The 21,073-nt window shown below is 37.4% G+C and overlaps 4 protein-coding genes across 5 annotated transcripts in view; 2 read left to right on the top strand and 2 right to left on the bottom strand.

Moving 5' to 3' along the window:
* Positions 1 to 594, bottom strand: part of LOC113685666 (uncharacterized) — a gene marked incomplete in the record, with an annotated part of 1,392 nt that extends 798 nt beyond the window's left edge. Inside the window, 1 exon segment of the mRNA XM_089189416.1 lies at positions 1 to 594. Coding sequence (XP_089045542.1) covers positions 1 to 371 — 371 coding nt within the window.
* Positions 595 to 609: 15 nt separating this feature from the next.
* LOC113685667 (macrophage migration inhibitory factor homolog) lies at positions 610 to 5,058 on the top strand. The gene is made up of 3 exons (XM_027203199.2): positions 610 to 2,192; positions 3,728 to 3,900; positions 4,601 to 5,058. Exons 1-3 carry the CDS (start codon positions 2,091 to 2,093, stop codon positions 4,668 to 4,670), a joined length of 345 nt encoding a protein of 114 aa, XP_027059000.1. The 5' UTR covers positions 610 to 2,090; the 3' UTR covers positions 4,671 to 5,058.
* Positions 5,057 to 12,144, bottom strand: LOC113685665 (fructose-bisphosphate aldolase, non-muscle type). Its single transcript, XM_027203197.2, has 3 exons — positions 11,382 to 12,144; positions 9,991 to 10,155; positions 5,057 to 5,546 (listed from the first exon to the last, which is right to left on the bottom strand). Exons 1-3 carry the CDS (start codon positions 12,079 to 12,081, stop codon positions 5,332 to 5,334), a joined length of 1,080 nt encoding a protein of 359 aa, XP_027058998.2. The 5' UTR covers positions 12,082 to 12,144; the 3' UTR covers positions 5,057 to 5,331.
* Positions 12,145 to 12,189: 45 nt separating this feature from the next.
* On the top strand, positions 12,190 to 20,525 carry LOC113685664 (required for meiotic nuclear division protein 1 homolog). 2 transcript variants are annotated; one of them, XM_089189387.1, is made up of 12 exons: positions 12,190 to 12,330; positions 13,475 to 13,624; positions 14,500 to 14,608; positions 14,960 to 15,032; positions 16,103 to 16,145; positions 16,864 to 16,964; positions 17,071 to 17,177; positions 17,520 to 17,584; positions 17,757 to 17,833; positions 18,688 to 18,808; positions 19,372 to 19,488; positions 20,028 to 20,525. In XM_089189387.1, exons 2-12 carry the CDS (start codon positions 13,529 to 13,531, stop codon positions 20,076 to 20,078), a joined length of 960 nt encoding a protein of 319 aa, XP_089045513.1. In that variant the 5' UTR covers positions 12,190 to 12,330; positions 13,475 to 13,528; the 3' UTR covers positions 20,079 to 20,525. The 2 variants fall into 2 exon arrangements, with proteins under 2 accessions (XP_089045513.1, XP_027058997.2); XM_027203196.2 differs by lacking the exon at positions 12,190 to 12,330 and adding an exon at positions 12,354 to 12,646.
* The last annotated feature ends 548 nt before the right edge of the window (positions 20,526 to 21,073 follow it).

Raw genomic sequence — 21,073 nt, 5'->3', positions numbered from 1 at the left:
TCGATTAAAATTTTGGCTGCCTTAAGACAGCCACCTGGAACCCTTTGTTGAAGAACGTGGCCCTTTAAAATGTCTTTACCCAAGATAAACTCTTCAACTTTGCCCTCTTGTGTTATAAAGATGTACTTGGCTGGCCATCCGTCGTGAAAAAAGTGGGTAATGTCACTCTTGTTCTTATTAAAAAAGTTTTTTCCTCCCAGTTCAGGCGCAATCAGGTAGAAAATTGTTGTGAATAAGCTCCTCTCTGTTCCTTCGCGTCCTTCAACTGGAATCGTCTCGGGAGATCGATAAGTTTCGCTGAAGTAACCTCCTTCCTCGGAGAGTGGAATCAAACCCAGCTTTTTGACATAGATGTCTTTCCGATTGCTCATTTTGGCGCTTGCACGAGATCACAAATTTTATCGGAGCGACACAAAGTTAAATCGTCGACCGTTTAAAATAATGCTGAATATTTATGCTCGAAAGGCATTTCACTTTAGAAACAGTTGAATGCCCACAGCTTCCTATACGTCAATCACTTCTGATGTGATTGACGAATGATAATGAAGGCACGGCGATCTGATTTTGTTTTTTTTTTAGAGCGCTAATTTCCACTTAACGACGATCTGATTCGACAATGTTTATTTTTTAAACAGATAAGGATATAACTTCGAGCCAACTTCGGGATGCACTTTTTCTTTTTTAAATTACAAACATCAACACTGTTAGTTTATGTTACCACTCTGCCTCTCTTCCTGCCACTCGAAGTCCTTGGCTGTTCACAACCTTTTTCTAAGTTTAATCTTCTTTAAGTAGGGTTATCTTTAAGATAATATTCAAGGGGCTCGTTTTCATTTAATAAATGTTTACAAAAATGACTGTCGTTAACCATGCAAGTTATGATAATTTTTCTTTGATTCTCTCACTCCTAGGAGTGTTAAGACATCATTTCTCCTTACAATATCAATTCAATATCAAATAGAGACGTGATGAGAATAAATCAATACATATCAATTATGGGATTATGAGTTGATCCAATACTAAATTCTTAAATTAGGGGATTATTGGTTGATCCAACACCAAATTCTCAGACTTAACATCGCAAGAAATGTAGTGGGAACGATTGAGAGAATTAATAATGAGATATTGGGGGTGAAAGGGTTGAATTGTGAATGGATGCTTTGAAAAGGAAAGTGATAGTTGAATCGCAATTAGTTCGAACCGTCAAGCATTACCGTTTAGGACATAAATTTGAGGCAGTTGGACAAAAGACAGATGCCAAGACTACCTTAAACAGTTCACTCCAAATTCGCTCTGACGAAGGGCCAACGCTCAAAACGACACCTTAGAAACTCTTTACGGTAGTTGCGAATCCGGTGGCCAATTTTCATTATCAACTCAGTGATACAACCAAATTATTTGTTATACTCCACCACCGACGCAGCAACACAGTTTGTTTAGAATCTACCCTTTATTCATTCAATAAAAGAATTCGCTAATTTAGTAAAATAAAGGGGACTAGTTTATCGTAGTATCAGTGATTTTCACGAAGAAAGAAAAAAGAAAAGGAAAACCGGTAACACGACCAGAATCAATTTCCTGTACGTATTATGATTTCCTGCTGAGCTAAACGGAGAACGACTGTGCGCGTGCCCACTCGTACCCTCGCATGCTCTATCGCACGTTCCTTACATCGCGCACACGTAACGTCATGTCAAGTGTCCATACCTGTCTCTTATGGTACTTTGGACCTAAGATTTAGAGTTGACATGATCATCACCACTGACGTATCGACATATCAGCTGGGACGCTTAGCTTACTGCCTCCCCTGCCCCCTTTACTGTTGGTCTGCAAGATTACAAGGACACTTTGGAAATTAACTTTATCGGAAAGGCGAAAGGGACGAAAGGACATCATAACCGTTGTTCCGGAGAAGGGACTTGACTACTTACGTCTGGAAGTGTAGATTAGACGAACTGTTTAGTTGCCGTTAAGAACTAAGGACAGTTAAATTGTCTTACATGACATATACTCTCGTTTCGGTGTCTGTTACTTTTTGGTGTCACGCGAAGGAGACAGTTTACTTCAGAGAACACCTTCTTTGATTCAAGATGCCTTTTTTCGATCTGAAAACAAATGTTAAGGATGTTCCAGCAGAGTTTCATAAGGAGACCACAGACCTCATCGCAAATCTTCTTGGAAAACCAAATTCTGTAAGTGTCCAAACATTTGGATTAATTTTGGTGCGTGGCAAGCGCAAACCGAATCAAGTCATTTCAGATATTTCCAAACCCCTAGAGCTAAATTAAACTATTTTAGCGGTACCTTCTATTGATTGAATGGTGATCGATTCTAGAAGATGTACAAAATTTAGATCAGGTATTATCGTCAGCTATAAGATATCTGATGAATGGAGGTTTAAACGGAATGAACGAGGAAATAATATTTGCAATTTTAATTTGAAGGTTAACGATCAAAACGAAAACTTACTAGCATTTTATGGAAATTGTTTCGAGTGCAGAGGAGCTGAAACGAATTTTAGACATAAAATTACTGAAAAAGTCTAACATCTCTGTAGTCTGTAAAGCATCGTAGAGGTAAAACAACACCATTCTGATTGGCTGAAAACGAGTCCATTCTCATGTAACACGAGTGTAAAGTGGGAACAGGAGTACATATTACAAGAAGCATACGCATGCTTTCAAAATCTTGTCTGTCTAACTTACTGCTTTGTTATTTTATGTGCATTATTATTAACAAGTAGTGATGTGATTTCTGTTGCAATTTGGTATAATATGCACAAGTCAATTTTTCTAAGACAATAAATTACACTTGCCGTACAAGCTCATGTAATTTTGTAGTCTTTGAAAAACTTACTCTTGCTTAATTTAACAAATTGCATTCTTAATCATGTTATGACCCTACTAATTTATGATGAATGGAGGCAAGCAGACATTACAGGAGGGGGTTGGCGGGGTGGGGGGTAGTGCAGATCCTTGGACTTTCCCCCAGGATCATCCACTGCAAAGGGGAAAGGAAATAAAGTTCACTCCTTTTTTCGCTCTCCTTACTGGGAGAATATTTGGCCACACATAGGTGATGTATAAGATGGGCATAGACTTGTGTCTGAACATCACCATGACTTTTTGTGGTTACAGGGTTACTATTAGCCATAATGCTATCATCTTGTAAGTAAGAGACTTTTAGTGATTTTTCGACAGCTGGAAGTGAAATTGTTGAGTTTCACTTTTAGCATCTCTTCTGCAATTTGATTGTTAAAAGTTCATTTTTGAAATGGATGATCCATTATGGATAATCCATATGCAAATGTGGAATTTGGGGAAAGAATAAGTAAATTCTTTGTGAAATGTGGCATCTACAATCCTCTGCAAGAATCTAAGAATGCATGGTGGCTACTTTGAAAACTAACAAATAAAACTCTGAGATGAGATTGGCTGAATTTAGCAAAAATGTTCGAGACTGTGAGCATTTGACCTGATTCAATGTAATGGTGTTAGAAAATGGTCCATTAATGAGGACATGGGCAAATTCTCCCCTAGATGACCTGCTGCTGAATAATAAAACTGGCATGTATATGTCTATCCAATGTGTTCTTAATTAACTTTTGCCGAGAACAATCAGAAATACATTCACCTGGTTACCTGTGCAGTCTCATACTCTTTGCACCAGTCAGTCACCAGTATGTAACTTATAATTTACTAACTTGCACTTGACATTTACTATACAGGTGGTTGGAGTGAATGTTGATGCTGGTGCAAGATATACATTTGGGGGGACTGAAGATCCAGCTGGAGTTGTTAATATCTATTCTGCAGGAAGTCTAGCAGCTGATAAAAACAATTCCTCTGCTAAAGTAATTTCTGAGCACCTTCAGAAACATTTCAACATCCCAAGTGGCAGGTAGGTTGTAACAGTACAGAAAAAGCAGAAGGGCAGAAATTTGTCATCAAATACATCTATACCATCATGATGTAACATTACTTAGCTTTTAAAAGATGTAGCATGTGCATAACCATTTTTTTCTTTTTTTTTTGGGACATAAGGAGATGCAAATGGAAACTCAAACAATTTCTGTCAAGTTTTCCTTCCAGACCTCGCAAATTTTCGAACTTCAACATTGTTGTTTTGCACAGGATGGTTAAGAAATTATCACTTGAGGGATATCCTTGGGTATCCCCCAGTATTAAATGGGAATATTCAGTCATGTGATCCATTTAGACCAATCACACACAAGCAAAATTTATAGATCAAATGTATTGTTAGCATAGGGGCATGCCTCATTTCTAGCACTTTGGCACAAGTGTCTCTTCACCCAGTGGAAAGTACAAAGTATTGAGTAAAACAAGCTGGCAGGAGTTCTGTAAGGAGTCTTGTAGTGATGTTTAATGCAAGACTCAGGAAAATCTCTTCCTGACTGGTCTAAAATCAATCCCTTGGGCAGAAAAATGTGCACCCTGTAGCACTAATAATTAGGTCTGCTCAGTGCCCAATGCATTATGGCCACAACATTCTTCAACCCTTCATGATACTTTGTGTAATGATGTTTTGTGATCTCTGACGGAAGTCCATCAATTTTGAACACTATTTTTTTTCTTTGCAGGCTTCTCATCTTTTTCCATGATATGCCAAGAACCCATGTAGGTTTTAATGGAAAAACCTTGGCAAGCTAAAATCATCCGTCTCTCATAAACTGATGAAAGAAATAATAGGTCTTGTACTTGTAATTTTAGTAAACATCAAAGTAGACTACAAGCAGTCTCTCCTTTTTAGGTGAAGTCTGTTGCGTGACTAAAAAACAAATCAGTTAAAAGAGATTGATGTTAGAGCACCGTGCGAAACTCTGGAAGTCTGGTGCATGAAAAGTAGGGACTACACACTGAGCCTGAGATTTCCACCAACTTTTTCATGTGCCTCACTCCCTACGTTCTGCATAACATGCTACACGACATTTTTTTCACTGATTTTTTTTTATTTGTACAACAGACTTTACTGGAAAGCAAGGACTACTTGTACCTGAACATCAAAGGAGGAAACAGACAAAATAAAAGACAACAAAAACATTTCACTTGTGTTTTATTGGTGATATCATATCCTCTTTTTCACCTTGATCTCAGTTCACTTATAAGGAGAGAAGCAAGCTATATGCAATTCACTACCACTAATGAATCACAAAATGAATATATTCACTGAAAGAAAATTACTTTTTATGTTAAGTAGTTCTGTGTTTGGTTTGCCTGTCTTGCACACTACAGCAAGAATTTTAGAGTTTGCTACACTAATTCTGAGCCACCCTATGTACTGAACAGAAAAAAAACAAACAGTGAAGTTCAGTTAATACTGATGGTTTGCCACAAATAAGCTTTCTCCCCCAGCAATGCTAGCACTTCCAGTATACTCTCCTTTGGAAGCCATTCCATTAGCTGCAGCACGCTTCAGAAACTCTGTTTGCCCAGCTTTCACCTGATCTGTTTTTCCACCCCAAGCTTTCAAAGCACTGGCCTGAAGAGCACGGCCAAATGAAAATGTTAGACGCCATGGCTTCTTACCTGAATAATGGAGAAGGAAAAAATTATCTTTACCCTGACACCTTTTAACTCCCAAAGATTGTGAAGAAGAAGATGAAATGATTAACTGTTGTCTCTGCATCTCCATATGTCTTTTCTTAAAAACAGAATTTACCGATTGAATTACCCATAGGCATGTCTAACTTGCCACTTTACAAGTTTTGACAAAGAGTTTGCTCTCTCCACATTGGACTACAGAGTTTTAATTTTAGATTAGGGAATATAACATTACTTTTGAGATACATGGAAATAAATACATGCAAATAAATAAATAAATAATAAATTGAACTATCCATCAGAAACAATGACTAAGCAGACATACATCTGTTTGAATTTAGGCATGGATTAGTGCTGAAATCTAGGCAGTCTTCACACGTGATGTGTAAAGGCGCCAACATGGCTGCCACGTTTTCTGGAGCTCTTCGCCTATTTACCATTTTTGGTGTTCTTTTCGTTTTGAATGCTGCCCAAGAATGCTACAATTGTCACTATAGGGGGGCTGAAAGTCCTTGGCTTTTCAAACATATTTTATCCAAGTTTACTACTCCTAAATTTAGAGTTCGCCGGCCGGTGGTGTTGTGGGGCGTCCATGGTCTAACCTTGCTTGCAGTACCGGAGAAATATATCACGCTAGATATCACTATAGATATGGACGTAGAGTCACAACCGGGTCCAGAGATAGACAGGAGTTTCGGAGGAGTTAATAAGAACTACCCGATGTTAATGCGAACTAAGCCAGCGTCTTTGAAATGCTCTGAACTCTTGTCTCTCCGAAACAAAGCTTTCAAGCCATCTCCGGCCGTTCTATCTCAGTTCAAGTCACTCGGCATTCTGAAATACCGTGGGCAACATAGTGCTCGAATCTCACGATCCATCTCAACCAAGAAAATCCCGGTGATGCAAGGCCGCCGTTTCATCAAGGCTGAAGGTCGGAAAGTGGATCGGAGTAACTTAATTAACATTCCGCGTGTCAACACAACCGACAAAACATCCACCTCTAAATCAAAGAGTTTCGCTGTCCCAAAATGTTTGTTTACGAACATTTGTGGTTTGTCGAAAACAAAAAGTCGTGTGCGAGCACCTGTGGCGCTTGAGGCTGACCTGAGATCTCAGGATATTGATGTGTGTATTGTCAGTGAAACTCATCTTTCCACTAATATGCCGAACGCCGTGGTGAATATCCCAAATTACAATGTGTTCAGGCGGGACAGAGGTTGGGCAGACTTGGACAAAAGGAAAAAAGGGGGTGTTGCGGTCTATGTGAGAGACAGTCTTAAAGTCTTGGATGTCTATCGGTCCAATTTATATGAATTTATTGCTTTAACAGTGCAGTTGCCGTCCGATCACATTATGCTAATTTGCGGCCTGTATAATCCTCCCAAGCATAGCTACCGGGATCTCGACTTAATTAATTATATAATATCTTTTGTGGACCTTGTGTTGAACAAACACCCAGAAGCGGCTATTGTCTGTGGTGGCGATGTAAATCGTTTGGATATGCAAGAATTTAAGGCTTTGTCTGGCTGGGATTTCGTGGTTGATTTTCCCACGCGGGGTAACGCGTGCTTGGATAACTGTATGACCAACCGAGCGGATCTGTTCGGTCAAGCATATTCCATACATATGCTTATTAAGACAGACCATGAAGGCTTTGTTTTACCGGCGGGATTAAAGCTTAAACCTATGCGCCGCAAAGTTCTTGTGCGGGACTGTAGGGAACATCGGAAACAGTCATTTTATATGGCACTCGCTGCGCTGGACTGGAGTGACGTCCTCAATGAGGTGGACATAAACAAGGCGGTCGAGGTGCTTGAGGTAAAGATTCGTGCAGTGATGAATAAGTTTATGCCGCAAAAATCTGTACGCATGTCATCGCGTGACCCAGTTTGGATGTCCCCATTAGTCAAGTGTATGCTGAGGACTAAGTCCCATATATCTTTAAAGAATAAGGAACGCCTGTCTTTATTTAATAAGCGCATTTCTGAGCTGATAACCGAGAACAGAAGAAAACTGGCTGCCATTGGTAGCGGTGAGTGGTGGAAGGGCGTGGACGCCCTATCGCAGCGTCGCAGGTCATCGTTGATAAATTTGGACAAGAACTCTCTAGTTCGTCTGAACGACTACTTCGCCAACCTGTGCTATGATGACACTTACGTTAGACCTAGTGATATGGATATCCCGGACAGTGTAAAGCCCCCGAAAATATCTGAGCGGTGTGTCTGGAATACCTTAGTTCATGTAAAGAAAACCGCAACGGGACCAGACGACCTCCCGTACTGGATCTGGAAAGACTGTGCTGAGCTACTCACACCAATCGTCACTCACGTTTGGAATCTGTCGCTGTCTACTCATACATGGCCAGACTCCTGGAAAAGGGCAAATGTTAATCCTCTCCCCAAAGTGAACATGCCTATAGAGGACTCAGACTACCGTGGTATTAATGTTACTCCCGTTATTGCCCGGTTGTTTGAGAAGGTCGTGTATCGTACACAAGCACAGTCAGTCATTGAGAGCAACCTGAGCCACACCCAATTTGCATATAGACAGGCGGGTAGTTGCACAAATGCCTTGCTCGCTATCCAGCACCAGACATACAAGTATTTAGATAGTAGTGACTATAGCGCAGTGCGAATTTTTACCATGGACTTCAGTAAGGCTTTCGATTTTGTGAACCATGCTATTTTGTCTGCCAAACTGAAACAGCTACCTCTAAATCCGTACATTATCAATTGGTATCATAGTTTCCTCTATGCAAGACAACAACGTGTTGTTAGTTATAATTTTTTAGGACAGTGGAAACTTGTCAATAGAGGAACCACACAAGGTAGTGTAAGCGGACCGTATCTTTTTAATATATTTTTGAACGATTTGGAGATTTTTTTTAATGGTTGCCCTGTGCTTTTTAAATATGCCGATGATTCCACTATTCTTTCGCCTATCACTAGGAATAGTGACCCGTCTGCCGACTTAGTAGGACAGTTCTTAACATGGTGTAAAGACAATAGAATGGTCTGCAACCCTTGCAAATGTAAAGAGCTGGTTGTTAGAAAGAAAAATCATAATGTACTCTACTCTCCAATTAATAATATTCCCCAATGTAATAGCTTCGTTTTACTAGGAGTAACTTTACAGAGTGATGGAAAATTTGATGAGCATGTAAGAACTAAGCTTGTCAAAGCAAACAAGTGTTTACACGTCCTACGAACATTGAGAAAGGAACATTACTCTCAGGCAGAGATTGATCATCTTTTTATATCGATTGTTTTGGCTAATTTTAGCTATGCACTTTCAGTCTATGGGGCATCTGAGTCCGATCTTACGGTTGTACAAAATTTTTTAGACCGATGTCATAAACGCGGTTTTATCTCATTTCCAGTTTTTATCAAGAACCTTTTAAACAAACAAGACAGAAACATTTTGAAGAAACTAAAATCAACGGATTGCCACCCCCTGAAAGATATCATTCCTGTCCAAAAGACATATCTACACAATCTCAGGAAAAAAGGCTGCGCGCACCCGAAAATTAATACACAGCGCTTTATGAACACATTTGTAAATAGGTTGATATTTAAGCTCCATTTATTGTAATGATATACTTTTTAATTCATAATATGTATGTAGATTTCTGTAGTTTTTTCAATTCATTGTAACATAAGATATGTAGTTTTATCTTATGATGGAATAAAGACCAAATGTACACTTGTTTGATCTGAAAATGTCATGTGTATGTGACATTTGCTGTGTGGAGAGCATGTGAAAAGCATGTGAAAATGTTACCCTTTCAGCACAATGTTTTCACATGCCTATAATTATGCAACAACATAGGACTCATGCTACACTTTAGAGCCTCAAAGATAATTTATGACACATGAAGCCAAATTGTAAACAAAGGCCTCTATGGAAGCACTTGAAGCATTATTCCAACATTTTGTTGGGGAGAGGAGGAATAGGTTACAGAGTGTCTACTGCAGTAAAAAACCCATGTTAAAAAATAACACAATTAAAATGAAGGAAATCATCACATTGGCTGTTTATTAGCATGATGGATTAGTGGTAATCAGGAATAGTACCACTAGGAATAAAAACTTGCTTTTAGCCACAGTAGGACTGCAATGCTAGACTTCCTGATTCCTTGTTTGCATTAATAACCCTTCAACTCCCAAGATCTGATTGTTAATTCTCCCCTCTAGCTGCTACACATTTCCTTGTAAATTAGTTATGAGGAATTGTTGCTAGATTTTGATAGCAGCTTCAACCTGATAAGTTTGAATATTCTTATATCCTGTTTGCTGAATAGTCTATAGATATTATAGGGAGAAGTTTCATGTTAATCACTTCTGGGAGTTTAAGGGTTAACACCATCAAGACCTGGTGCCTCCTGAAACAGAAAATAACCCAATACAGAAAAACTTGTGTTTCCATTTACCTGGATACTGATTGATAGCATTCAGGTTGACAGATGCTTCCTCTTCAGATTGTCCTCCAGACAAGAAGACAATACCTGGAACTGCAGCAGGCACAGTGCGGGACAAGGCTGTAACAGTAGCTTGGGCATTCTGTTGTGGAGTGTATTTTGTTGGACTAGACTGGCCTAGGGAAAAAAAAAAAAACCTCATGAAAAGGAACATCACAGTAACAGCATGTGATACAAATATTACAATATTACTACAGCTGGGATAAATCAGTTGACAAAACTAATAGTCCTTAGAAATTTTTCGAAAGTTAGGGCTAAGTTGCTTCTCTGTTCTACACCAATCTTGTTTCTTCTTGCTTTGTTGTTGCCTCATTTATATTTGTCTAACTCATTAACTTGTACTCTGTTGACTCCTTCAATTTGAAGATAGAGTGTGGAGTGAATTGAAGGCAAAGGATGCTAAATTCAATAATTCATGTGAAAGCTAGAACTCATTAAAATTCAAACTACTATAACAATTGGTTCCATGTTACAGTAACTCAGCACAACACCATGGCAGGAATATTTAAAATCAGGGTAATTGTCTACAATCCTAAAGATAACATTCTGAAATTTTAGTTACAGGACTGTTATATTGATTAATGCCCCTAATATTTTAAATGTAGAGACCTTTTGCTTAAGATCAAACCATGAATAAGACTGGCTGCACTTAATTGGCCTCTTTTAGTTTAACATGACAAGAAATAATCGTAAATATCATTAACGGCAACAGTGATTTATTCTGTATCATAAACTGCATCTGACCCCGGTAATCCTCGAATGTCAAAAAAAATAAACGCTACCCTGAGGGAAACTTGTTCTAACAACCAACAATACTGATTGAACAGCTAAAAATATGTCTTTGACAAACATCTATAAGGTAGTAGCCAAAATTCTGGCAATAAAATTATGGATCTTAGTTTGCAAACGTGGCTAAGCTTACACAGACCACAAGCTTTTTTAATTACATATGGCCACGTCAAGATTGTCGTGAATTATGGATTTTTCTTTCCCGCAAATTACATAAAATACACCAAGATTTCAACCGTGACTTCACAACTTAGTTAAAATTCACTAAACTACATTTACAATAAACAAAAATCATATTTATATTATTTGACTTGCACTGCAAACAAACGCACAGGGGGTATAAAGAGGAAAAATGTTTGTACGTCAGCAAACTAGTCAAAAGGGAGGTTTTCAGGTTTTTGCATAGTCAGAAAAGAAACAAAACAATTGACGTCTTTGTGGTTAGTATAAAAGCCAATACTGGATCTAAACATCTCTTTTGAGACATAAAAAAATCAGTAACAAATTAGCAATAAACTGTACAAAATGGAGGCTAATATCTTAGGTTCGCTTACCAGCTGTGACCATGTTGGGTTTCAAAAGCGTTCCTTCCAGATAAATATGATGGTCAACAAGAGCTTTGTAAGTAGCAGAGAGAACAGCTTCCGTGACTTGCTGGCATCGTTCTAAAGAATGATCACCATCGCACAATACTTCAGGCTCAACGATTGGAACGAGCCCATTAGCCTGGCAAATGCTTGCGTAGCGAGCGAGGACATTTGCATTCTCTTTCATGGCAAGCTCGGACGGCTGATTCGGACCAATCTTCAGCACACAACGCCACTTGGCAAAGTCACAGCCATCTTTTTTGTACTGGGCACATCTCTCGGACAAACCATCAAGTCCCTGAGTGGTGCTCTCACCAACGGTTCCAGCCAAGGGCACAACACCTTTGTCGACTTTGATCCCTGGAATAATGCCGTGGTCCCTCAAAATCTTAACAAAAGCCGTTCCATCGTCTGCCTTCTGATAAACAGTTTCGTGGAAAAGAATGACACCACTGATACTGTTACTAATGCCTGCGCCTGAATTGAACAGAAGCTGTCGGTAAAGGCGACGGTTCTCTTCGACATTTTCAACGCCGATGTTTGCCAGTCGTTTGCCCATAGTGCCCGTGCTTTCATCTGCAGCTAGAATACCTTTGCCTGGAGTCACAATAGCCTCGGCGATTTTCTTCAGTTCTGCCTTCAACTCTGGGGTAAGAGGGGCATCCATGTTGAAAAAGTTCAGGTGAATCGACTGTGTTGAACCTCGCTCAGTCACTCGTCCGATGCAGAGGGCAAGGATTTTACGTTCTAAAAGTCTTACGCTCCGTAAACGTGGTATGATTGGTTAGTTTTCAAGAGGTTACAAATAAACCAATCATAAGCCCGTTTATAATGAGCACTGGTTCGTGACAACTCACCCGTATTTTTGTTGAGACGTTGTGTAAACGTGTCATGATGAAAGTTTCCGTTGTAAATAGTACGTTTTCACTGGGCATTATAAATTCATTTCCCTTCACAGCTTTTTCAAACTAACACCCACTTTTTAATTATTTTAAATTTAAGTTCCATTTATGGCATTAAAGGGGGTGTGAATGGGGGAGGGACCATGTGCTACAATCAATGGAGGGGAAACTTGGCCCGAGTTTTAATCAAGCAGGCACTGAGATCAGCGGTTAATCGCAAAAATCAAGATGGCGAACAAACTTCTTCGGAAGTGTGTCATTCTAGCTGGCTTTTGTGTGAAAAATCCTCCGCAGAAATCATCAAATTTTTTTAGTAATCGTAACTTGAAGGTATGGATATAATTATTCTCTACTCTCGAAGGGACTTTTCCTCGTGGCATTTCAAGGAAGGTTGTAAGCACTGGTTGGTTTGTTATCAAGGGGAAGCAGCGAGTTCCTGGTTGATAGAGATCGTGGGAAAGGGTTATTGACCCCCCTCCCACCCTGCCATCTGGCTTACCGTACCTTAGACTTACACCTCCCGCCTATCATTGTGAAAAAATGAGCTGCACATGAATGATCAAAAAATGCTCAGATTTTTAGAATTTATTTTCGATTTTCCGATTTTTTTCCTTGGCCCCACCTATTCTCTAGGGCACCCTTCCGTCCTCATTGTCTTCTCCCACTGATTGATAGTAAAGGTGATATAAGCTTATTTCTCGTATATTAAAGCCTTTATACACTTCTATAGAAAGCTGGTTTGGTTGCTATTATATTATTACTACTTGTCCTCACTTTGGAGTGACAATCCTCTTGTTTTTAACCCTTTACACCCAAACATCAGTGTTCATATTCTCCATACTGTTCTCTGTACATTTACCAAGGTGCTAACAAGGAGAATTTGTCTAACAATCAAGAGTTTCTTTAGTTGGTGATCATTTCCTTTATTCTCATGACATTAATGTGTGATTCAGTGGTGATATTGTAAGGAGAAATTAGATTCCAGTCACTCTTAGGGGTTAAAAGGTTAAACTTGAATTGAAGGCTTGGAGGGCTGAATTGCATAAAGGAAGAATATGACTAAAATAGAAGTAAGACCTTCTATTTATCAAAGAGGTCTATTCTTTTGAATTTTAAGAGAAACTTAATTACTGATTCTTTATAATTCTTCATTTCTAGGTTTTTAAAACCTCTCTTTATCATACAAGCAGTATTCATTCTAAGGGAGCAGAAATGCAGAAGGAAACACCAGGGACAGACAAAATTAGACCAAGGACTAAGTCACCATCGCACAAGATGCGTGCACGGCAGAAAGAGACAGATCAACATGTGAGCCACTATTTATTTATTTATTTATTTATTTATTTACCATATTACAAGCATTCCCTCTCTTCTAGTACTGAGAAGATGCAGGAGACAGGGCCTATGGCTTTTTGTCCTTATCCATGAAGACTAGAATGTCTTACCACTTGCAGATATCATAGCAAAGGCAGCACATTCTCCTCAGTTATTTTAAGGCCCTAAGTGTGGGTCTGGTCTGTGTCATGAACCCCAACCTCCCACACAGTAGTCCAGTGCTCATCCACATAAGCTAACCAGGTGGCATTATCTTGGATGATGCGTTAAATTGACACTAGCATGTTTCATATGATCAGTTGGTTTAGCAAAGTATAATAGTGGTAAACTGGTTTCCAACCTGACCCTGAAACTTCTTGCAGGATTTTGTTCCAGCAGTACTTTTGTATTGTGTACCACCCCACTCCATCTTGCTGATATGTCAAGTGAGCCTGGAACAGGCTCACTTGACACATCAATACTTACAGCTACATTTTTTTCCTGTTGATTCATGAACATTGTGACACTTGTTGATAACATCAACCCTTTCACTATCAAGATCTCATTGGTAATTTTCCTTACTGTCTGCAATGCAATCGTTACAATGTTAGTTCGGAGAATGTGGTATTGGATCTACCAATCATCCTCAAATCAATATTCTCATTACTTGTCCACTTGAGACTGTATTGGCATTGTAAAGAGAAATTCTGCCTTGATTATAAACACTGTGGTGACATTAGCTTGGAAATATTTTTGAATAATTTAATTTCAACATAGACTAGAAAGGATTTAACATTTCAACAGATCTTTCCCTCTACGAAAATTGAATTCATACAAATGGACTAGGCTTGTGTTTCCTTTCCTTGTAGGGCTGGATGATTTGTCAAGCCTATGTTACTGGTGAGAGATACAACATTCATGGAATCAATAGTTACCTGGGGAACATGGCAAAATATCAGGCAACATTTATACCAGAAGGTACATAACAAAATAAAAATTTACCTCTTATTAACCAAGATCACAGACCATACTGTAAGTTATAGACCATGTTTTTTTGCTGTTTGGATTTATTTTATTTTAAAGTAAGGTTCCGTAACTTATATTTCTTACTAAGAAAATGAGGTTAGGAAGATACTTATTGTTTCAATTAAAAAAAACCTTTGAATTTTGTGAGGTGTACAGAGAAATACAGTCCACTCAATTGACCAATCATAGTGCTTGTGCCAACAGAGAGATATACTAAATAAAAGTAGGTTATGAGTGCTATACTGGTTTTTACAATTTTGTAATCATTATTTGATATTTTTTTGCCATCATCTATTTTTTCAGATGAGCCAAATGTACTTCGAGTTTGTATTAAAGACAAAAATGGTGAAAATAGTGGAGAAGTGTTCTTCTTTGGGTGAATTTTATTGCTCTTATATTTATTTAATATTAAGTAATGGTGATATATAGGACTGAGTGGAGTTCAATTCATTCTGTAATCATAGGAGTGATAACAAAATTAGACGACCATGTAATAGGAGTCTGTTTGTTTATCACAAGTCTAATTACAGACTGAATTGGACGATGCAAAGTCTTATCACCAATGAATCATAAGAATTACAATTTCTTCTTTTTGAAGAAAGCTTCTAATTTAGGAGTCTGAACACTGTTTCCATGGTGATTGAAATCAAGGTTGTGATTGGTTGATTTAAACTGTAACTTTGAATGTGATTGGCTTATTGAACTGTTCAATAACATGTCCAAGAACAACTTGGCAAGTGAATTAGTGGAAAATAGGAGTTTTTCAACCAATCATGATTGAGAAAATTGTAATTTTTATGATTAGTGTAACTATCAGAAAACTTATTGTCGAAGCATGGTTAATCAAGCCTTTGAGTATCAGCTATTAATAATTTTGAAATGAATGTTAGGTAGCATATTTATTAATTTTAACTTGATATTTGCTTTGACAACACAGAAAATCAGAAGGCAACTTTTTTTCCCCTTGCCATCAAATAATGGTTGTTAGAAGTTTACTCTTTGATCCCTTTAACTCTCATGAGTGACCAAGAAAGAGTTTCTCCTTACTACATCTATACAATATCATGCAGACATGTAATGAGAATAAAGAAAAATATCAATTTAGGAATTACTAATTGATCCAATACCAAATTCTCCAAACTAACTTAATGGGAATCATTTGGCAGACAATAAGGAGAATTACTAATGAGATCTTGAGAGTTAAAGGCTTAAGAGTGACCAGCATCTCATTTCTCCTTACAATGTCACTGCTGAATCATGCATTAAGATCGTGAGAATAAAGGCAACCTTTGATTGTTGAATGAATTCTCTTTGTTACCACCAAGAAGATGTATAGACTGAGAAGGGTATGGAGAATATGGATATTGATGTTAGGGTGTACTGGGTCAAAACATACATGTCAATTTGTGGCACTCGTAACACAACAAGGTGTTTTTCCTTTGACAGATGGCTTGGATCTTTGGTGCTATGGAATGTTTGTAGTGCCGAGGTATGAATAATTATTATCAGAAGTAATTGAATTTTGGCATGTGGACACTTTCAAAAATGGCCAAAAAATCAAGGGATCGTTCTTGCTCTGAGTCCTCCAATTATTCTCCAATTGGGTTTATGCTAAGTTCATTAATCAAATCACAGGCATCCCAAGCTCAGGTTTTGAGAAAAAGCAATTGATTAATTCATGAAAGTGCCATGCATTATGTGATGCAGAACCATTGAGAATTTGGACATCTTATAGGAAATAGTATGAGGAATGAGATATGGTCAATTTAAAACAAATATTTTGAAAGACGAACATTTTATATGTACAAGATTAATAGAACTTACTCACTCCTGAGCTTGGGATGCCTGTGATCACATGTTTGGTGATGTTTGTTATGATTAAGTATTTTATATGTTTCTGCTTTAAAATGAATTTAAAAAGTAAACCAGCAGAAAGTTGAGGGTACTACTTAGGATTTAGAAAAGGCCAGGTGATTGTTATTGAGATATGTACCTTAACAGTCACTGTGACAATTTCAAAAAACCAACCATACAATAAACAATTCTCCCTGTCACTGAAAGATACCAAAGTGTACTGGTGCTTGTTGAAAAAATGAGATAATTTTCATAGCCTATTCACATACCCAGAGCTGTGAAATCTTCTCTTAAAACTATTACCTTGAATTTACTTTAAAAAAATGATTTTAATACATGATTTCATTCTTCAGGAGCAGTTCTTTAAAAAAATTGCACAGCTATTCCAAGATGGAGGCCTTGATATAGCACTTACTGACACGGAAGATGAACAACTTTTATTTTCCTACTCCAAGTGAGTGGATTTAAAAATATTTTTTAAACTACCATTTTGAAATTTGTGCTTCCTTTTTAAGTCTTTTATTTTTTATCTCAAAATATATTTTTTGCCTTTATTCTAGAAATTCCACTGCTCTCCACAGTGGAAGGATAATATTAAATGAAAATTCAACGGAAGACATAATGGCATTAGAGAAATATACTTTTTCAAATGCTTTAGCTTTGTCTGGTAAGGGAAAATTACTGTAAAAAATTACCTTTAAGTAGCTTAAGTGCACAGTGGCAACCAGTTAATATTATACATATTCCCCATACTTTTTTCTAAACATTTCCTATAGTATTGACAAAGAGAATTTGTTTAACAATCAAGAGCTTCTTTATTTGGTGGTCATTTCCTTTATTCTGAGACTCATGGCCTTAATGTGTGATTAAGGTATGATATTATAGGGAGAAATTAGATGCTAGTCACTCTTAGGAGTTAAAGAGTTAAAAAGACTTCTTATGGCCCAGTGTAATGACAGTGTATAATAACTTAGCAGTAACTTGATTTTTGTTTGTTTCTATGCACCAGTTAAACTTGCTATCTGGGAGTCTGTCTTAGATCAATATGTGGAGTCCATACAATGGGTCCCTGAGGTGAGAAGTTCTTAGAGTTTTGAGCAAAGCATAGTAAGCAAAACCTGACTGAACACTTTGAATGCAAACTAGTGGCCACATTGAAATGTATATCCATAGTTTTTAAGCCAGTCATTCTACTTTTTGTTCAGTTTTATTCCTTACTTAAATTAATTTTTATTTCATATTTAAGGATTTAAGGAAAGGAAGAAAAGTAAGAATGTCTAGAAAAGAAGTGCTAGAGAAAACAGGAGAACTCATTTCCCTCAGGTACTGTTGTGCGTGATTAAGAATTTTATAACTATATTATTTTGTACCTAACATGCTTTATTCTCAGTTAACTGCCTCCAGCACTAAATCCAAACTTAGCCTGGCAAATCAAGCAGGTATTTGACTTTGGACCTTTCAGTTGGGGCTGGAATTTATTACCCAAGGTTTTTACTTTAATCTTGGCATTCACAGACCTGTTTGAAGTAAATATTTTAAAGCTGCATTAACCCAGTAACAACTGTGAATTTTACTCCAAAACCTGGTGCTTAATGTTGGAAATATGAGGAGTTAGTAAAAAAAATGAGAAAGAATAATTCCATGCTAAGTTTCAATGTCACATTGATCCTCATAAGTAATTCATCCTTATTGTCTCCCACACTTTACTTATGGTATTTGTTTGGAGAATTTGGTATTGGATCTATGAATTATCCACTCATCACCTTATCTACTTGATACTGTATTAGTGTTGTAAGGTGAAATTCTGTCTTGGTCACCCAAGGGAGTTAGAGGAAGAAGTAATTTTTAATTGAGAGGTGGAGGATAGGCTTCGTAAATACTTAATGTCATTCTTGTGCCAACTTCATTTTCATATGAAAACCTTGAAATATAGTGTGTTTCTTTGGCTGAAGTGCCAAGGGTTCATTTACATACTATTTCTCTGAAACTACTACTAACTTTAGAGTTATTAATTCATACAAAGAATGAAAAAGATAATCATTTGTGGAACTTAAATAAGCTTTACAAAGTATTTAGTTCATATTTGCATGGATACATATCCTCGTGCATTGTGTGCCTGTGTCACTCTTAATTTACAGTTCTCTATAGACTTAAAGTCTCTCTTTTTTTTTTGCTAGGTATAAAATCAATTTGTCCTCTGATCTTCTGATGACCCCAGATTTTTACTGGGACAGAGAAAACCTGGAAAACTTGTATGACAAAACTTGTGTCTACCTTGATATTCACAGAAGAACAAGGGTAAAATATGATGTGATGATTAATTATTATGCTATATATTGCGGTGATTATTCCAATAAAGATCATTTTGGTAAAAAGTTCAACCAAGCTGCTGACAGAGAACTGGGGAGATTTTTGGAGATTTGGAGATGCTCCCAGCGTCGAAAACAAGACCAGACCAAAACAGTACAAACTCAGTGGTCTTGTAATTTGACTGGGAGTGTGAGTTCTTCAAGGTCCCTTGCTACACAGTGTTTAAGATAAAGGAAACAAAAGCCACTGTTTGTAATCCTTATCCAAGAAGACTGTAATGTCTAAGTGTTTGCAAAGGTCATTAGACCAGCAGAACATTTTCCATGTATAGTTACAGTGTATTTAAAAACTCTCAACATTAGACTGGTCAGGGGTTCGAACCTCGTTCTCCCCTCTTCCCCCCCCCCCTCCCCCCTCACTGCTCATCAGTCTATCCCTCTATCAGTTGGTGGTAATCACCAGCCTGCATGTTGGACTTTATAAATCACATTGAATACAAAGCAACTCTACATGGGTGTCAAGCTACACTGACAAATGTTTCTTGTTCCTAGGTGATGAATGAGAAATTAAACCATTGTTCTGAGATGGTGGAGTTGTTAAGAACACATCTCAGTGAAAAACACTCATTCAGGTTGGAGTGGGGAATAATTGCACTTATAGCAGTTGAGGTACTATATTATCACTGGTACATTATCATAAAATTACACAAAATGTAAAGGCAATATCTTATCCCTGTACTCTGTAACATCAGTATGCAGATTCCTCATACTGTTCTCTACACATTTCTGAAGGTACTGACAAAGAAAATTTTTTTAGCAATCAATAGTTTCTTTAGTTGGTGATCATTTCCTTTATTCTCATGACCTTAATGTGTGATTCAGGGGTGATATTGTAAGGAGAAATTAGATACCAGTCACTCTTAGGGTCAAAGGGTTAACAGTGGAGTGTGTTACTATGGAATGCATCACAGTAACCAAAATCAGGGCCTGTTGCCATGGCACCTCATCTGCAGTTCATTGCACTTTAAAATTGTTTCGATTTTCTCTTCCTTTCAAAAATGCAAACTTGCACCCAAAGAAGTCTTTGTTCCTCCTCTTGACTTAAATTTGGGATACTTTTCCTGAGATAAAGATCAGAATCTCCTGAGTTCTTCACTGGGATAGTGCTAATTAAAAAAACCTAATATTTCTTTTTATTACTGTCATAGGTTGTCTTTGAGACATTGTATTTAATAGAGAGATACTTTCCATTCAGATGACCTTGGCCTGAAAGAAGACCATATCAGAGCAGCAATCCAAATATTTTGTTGCACTTATAAGGAACCTTAAATGTTTTTTTAAAAATTATTTTAGATGACCTTGGCCTGAAAGAAGAACTTATCAAAGCAGCAATTCGCAACATTTTGTTGCACTTATGAGGAATCTGAAATGTTTTTAATAAAATTGTTTTGGATGACCTTGGCCTAAAAGAAAACAGATCAATATCAGTATCTGGGCAACTGCCCACCTACTCCTCCCTTAACTCAACAACAGTCAATTGACAACAAGTTAGGGTTAATGTTGGGTTAGGGGAGGGGTAGGTGGGCAGTTGCCCAGATGCTGATATTGATCTAAGAAAACCATATCAAAGCAGCGATCCACAACATTTTGTTGCACTTATGAGGATCCTTTAATGTTTTTTTAAATAAATTTTTTATACACTGTCACCAGAATTGTTTTTTATGGTTTTAGTTTACTTACATTTCAATAATTAAAATATATTTAACTAGTAAACTAAAAATCTGAGACAATTTGAAGAAAATACAAGAATGTCTTTACTGTGCCACTGAATGGGAAAATCAAGAAGACAGGTCCTTGTCATTCTCTATTTCTATAGATTTAATTTTTCCAGTGGAGTGTCCAAAGAAAAGAAAACATCCCAACAGATTGTAACTAAGGTTAAAAAAAAAGTTATGAACTTGGTCAACATGTAGGAAAAAAAAATATAACGATTATCACAGATCAATCAATGAATAATTTATGTTTCATTATCTGCCTCTGCTATCTTCATATGACCTTAATTTAACGATCTCTTGCAATGGGACTCAGAGAATGATGAACACTAGAAATGTTTATGGGATGTTGATGTTCTTATGTTGAAAAGAAAGAGCCAATCAGGCATTATGTAACTGCTTGTAAACCTCTATGGCCAAGGTAAATAGTTTGTTGTTATGAGGTTTGCACACAAGTCTTTAATTTCCTCATGATTGGTTGG

Source organism: Pocillopora damicornis, chromosome 12, assembly GCF_964200805.1.
Source record: "Pocillopora damicornis chromosome 12, jaPocDami1.2, whole genome shotgun sequence".
Taxonomy (NCBI): Eukaryota; Metazoa; Cnidaria; class Anthozoa; order Scleractinia; family Pocilloporidae; genus Pocillopora; species Pocillopora damicornis.
Note: the sequence above shows the minus strand (reverse complement) of the source record. Positions and strands in the feature narration are given on the sequence as shown.

Coding starts and splice junctions, on each gene's coding strand:
- LOC113685667 (XM_027203199.2), top strand. CDS start 2,091: ATGCCTTTTTTCGATCTGAAAACAAATGTTAAGGATGTTCCAGCAGAG. Junction 2,193..3,727: donor TTCTTGGAAAACCAAATTCT/GTAAGTGTCCAA, acceptor TTTACTATACAG/GTGGTTGGAGTGAATGTTGA. Junction 3,901..4,600: donor TTCAACATCCCAAGTGGCAG/GTAGGTTGTAAC, acceptor TTTTCTTTGCAG/GCTTCTCATCTTTTTCCATG.
- LOC113685665 (XM_027203197.2), bottom strand. CDS start 12,081: ATGGATGCCCCTCTTACCCCAGAGTTGAAGGCAGAACTGAAGAAAATC. Junction 10,156..11,381: donor ACCCAACATGGTCACAGCTG/GTAAGCGAACCT, acceptor TTTTTTCCCTAG/GCCAGTCTAGTCCAACAAAA. Junction 5,547..9,990: donor TGCTATCAATCAGTATCCAG/GTAAATGGAAAC, acceptor TCCATTATTCAG/GTAAGAAGCCATGGCGTCTA.
- LOC113685664 (XM_027203196.2), top strand. CDS start 12,545: ATGGCGAACAAACTTCTTCGGAAGTGTGTCATTCTAGCTGGCTTTTGT. Junction 12,647..13,474: donor TTAGTAATCGTAACTTGAAG/GTATGGATATAA, acceptor CTTCATTTCTAG/GTTTTTAAAACCTCTCTTTA. Junction 17,834..18,687: donor GGAGAACTCATTTCCCTCAG/GTACTGTTGTGC, acceptor TTTTTTTGCTAG/GTATAAAATCAATTTGTCCT.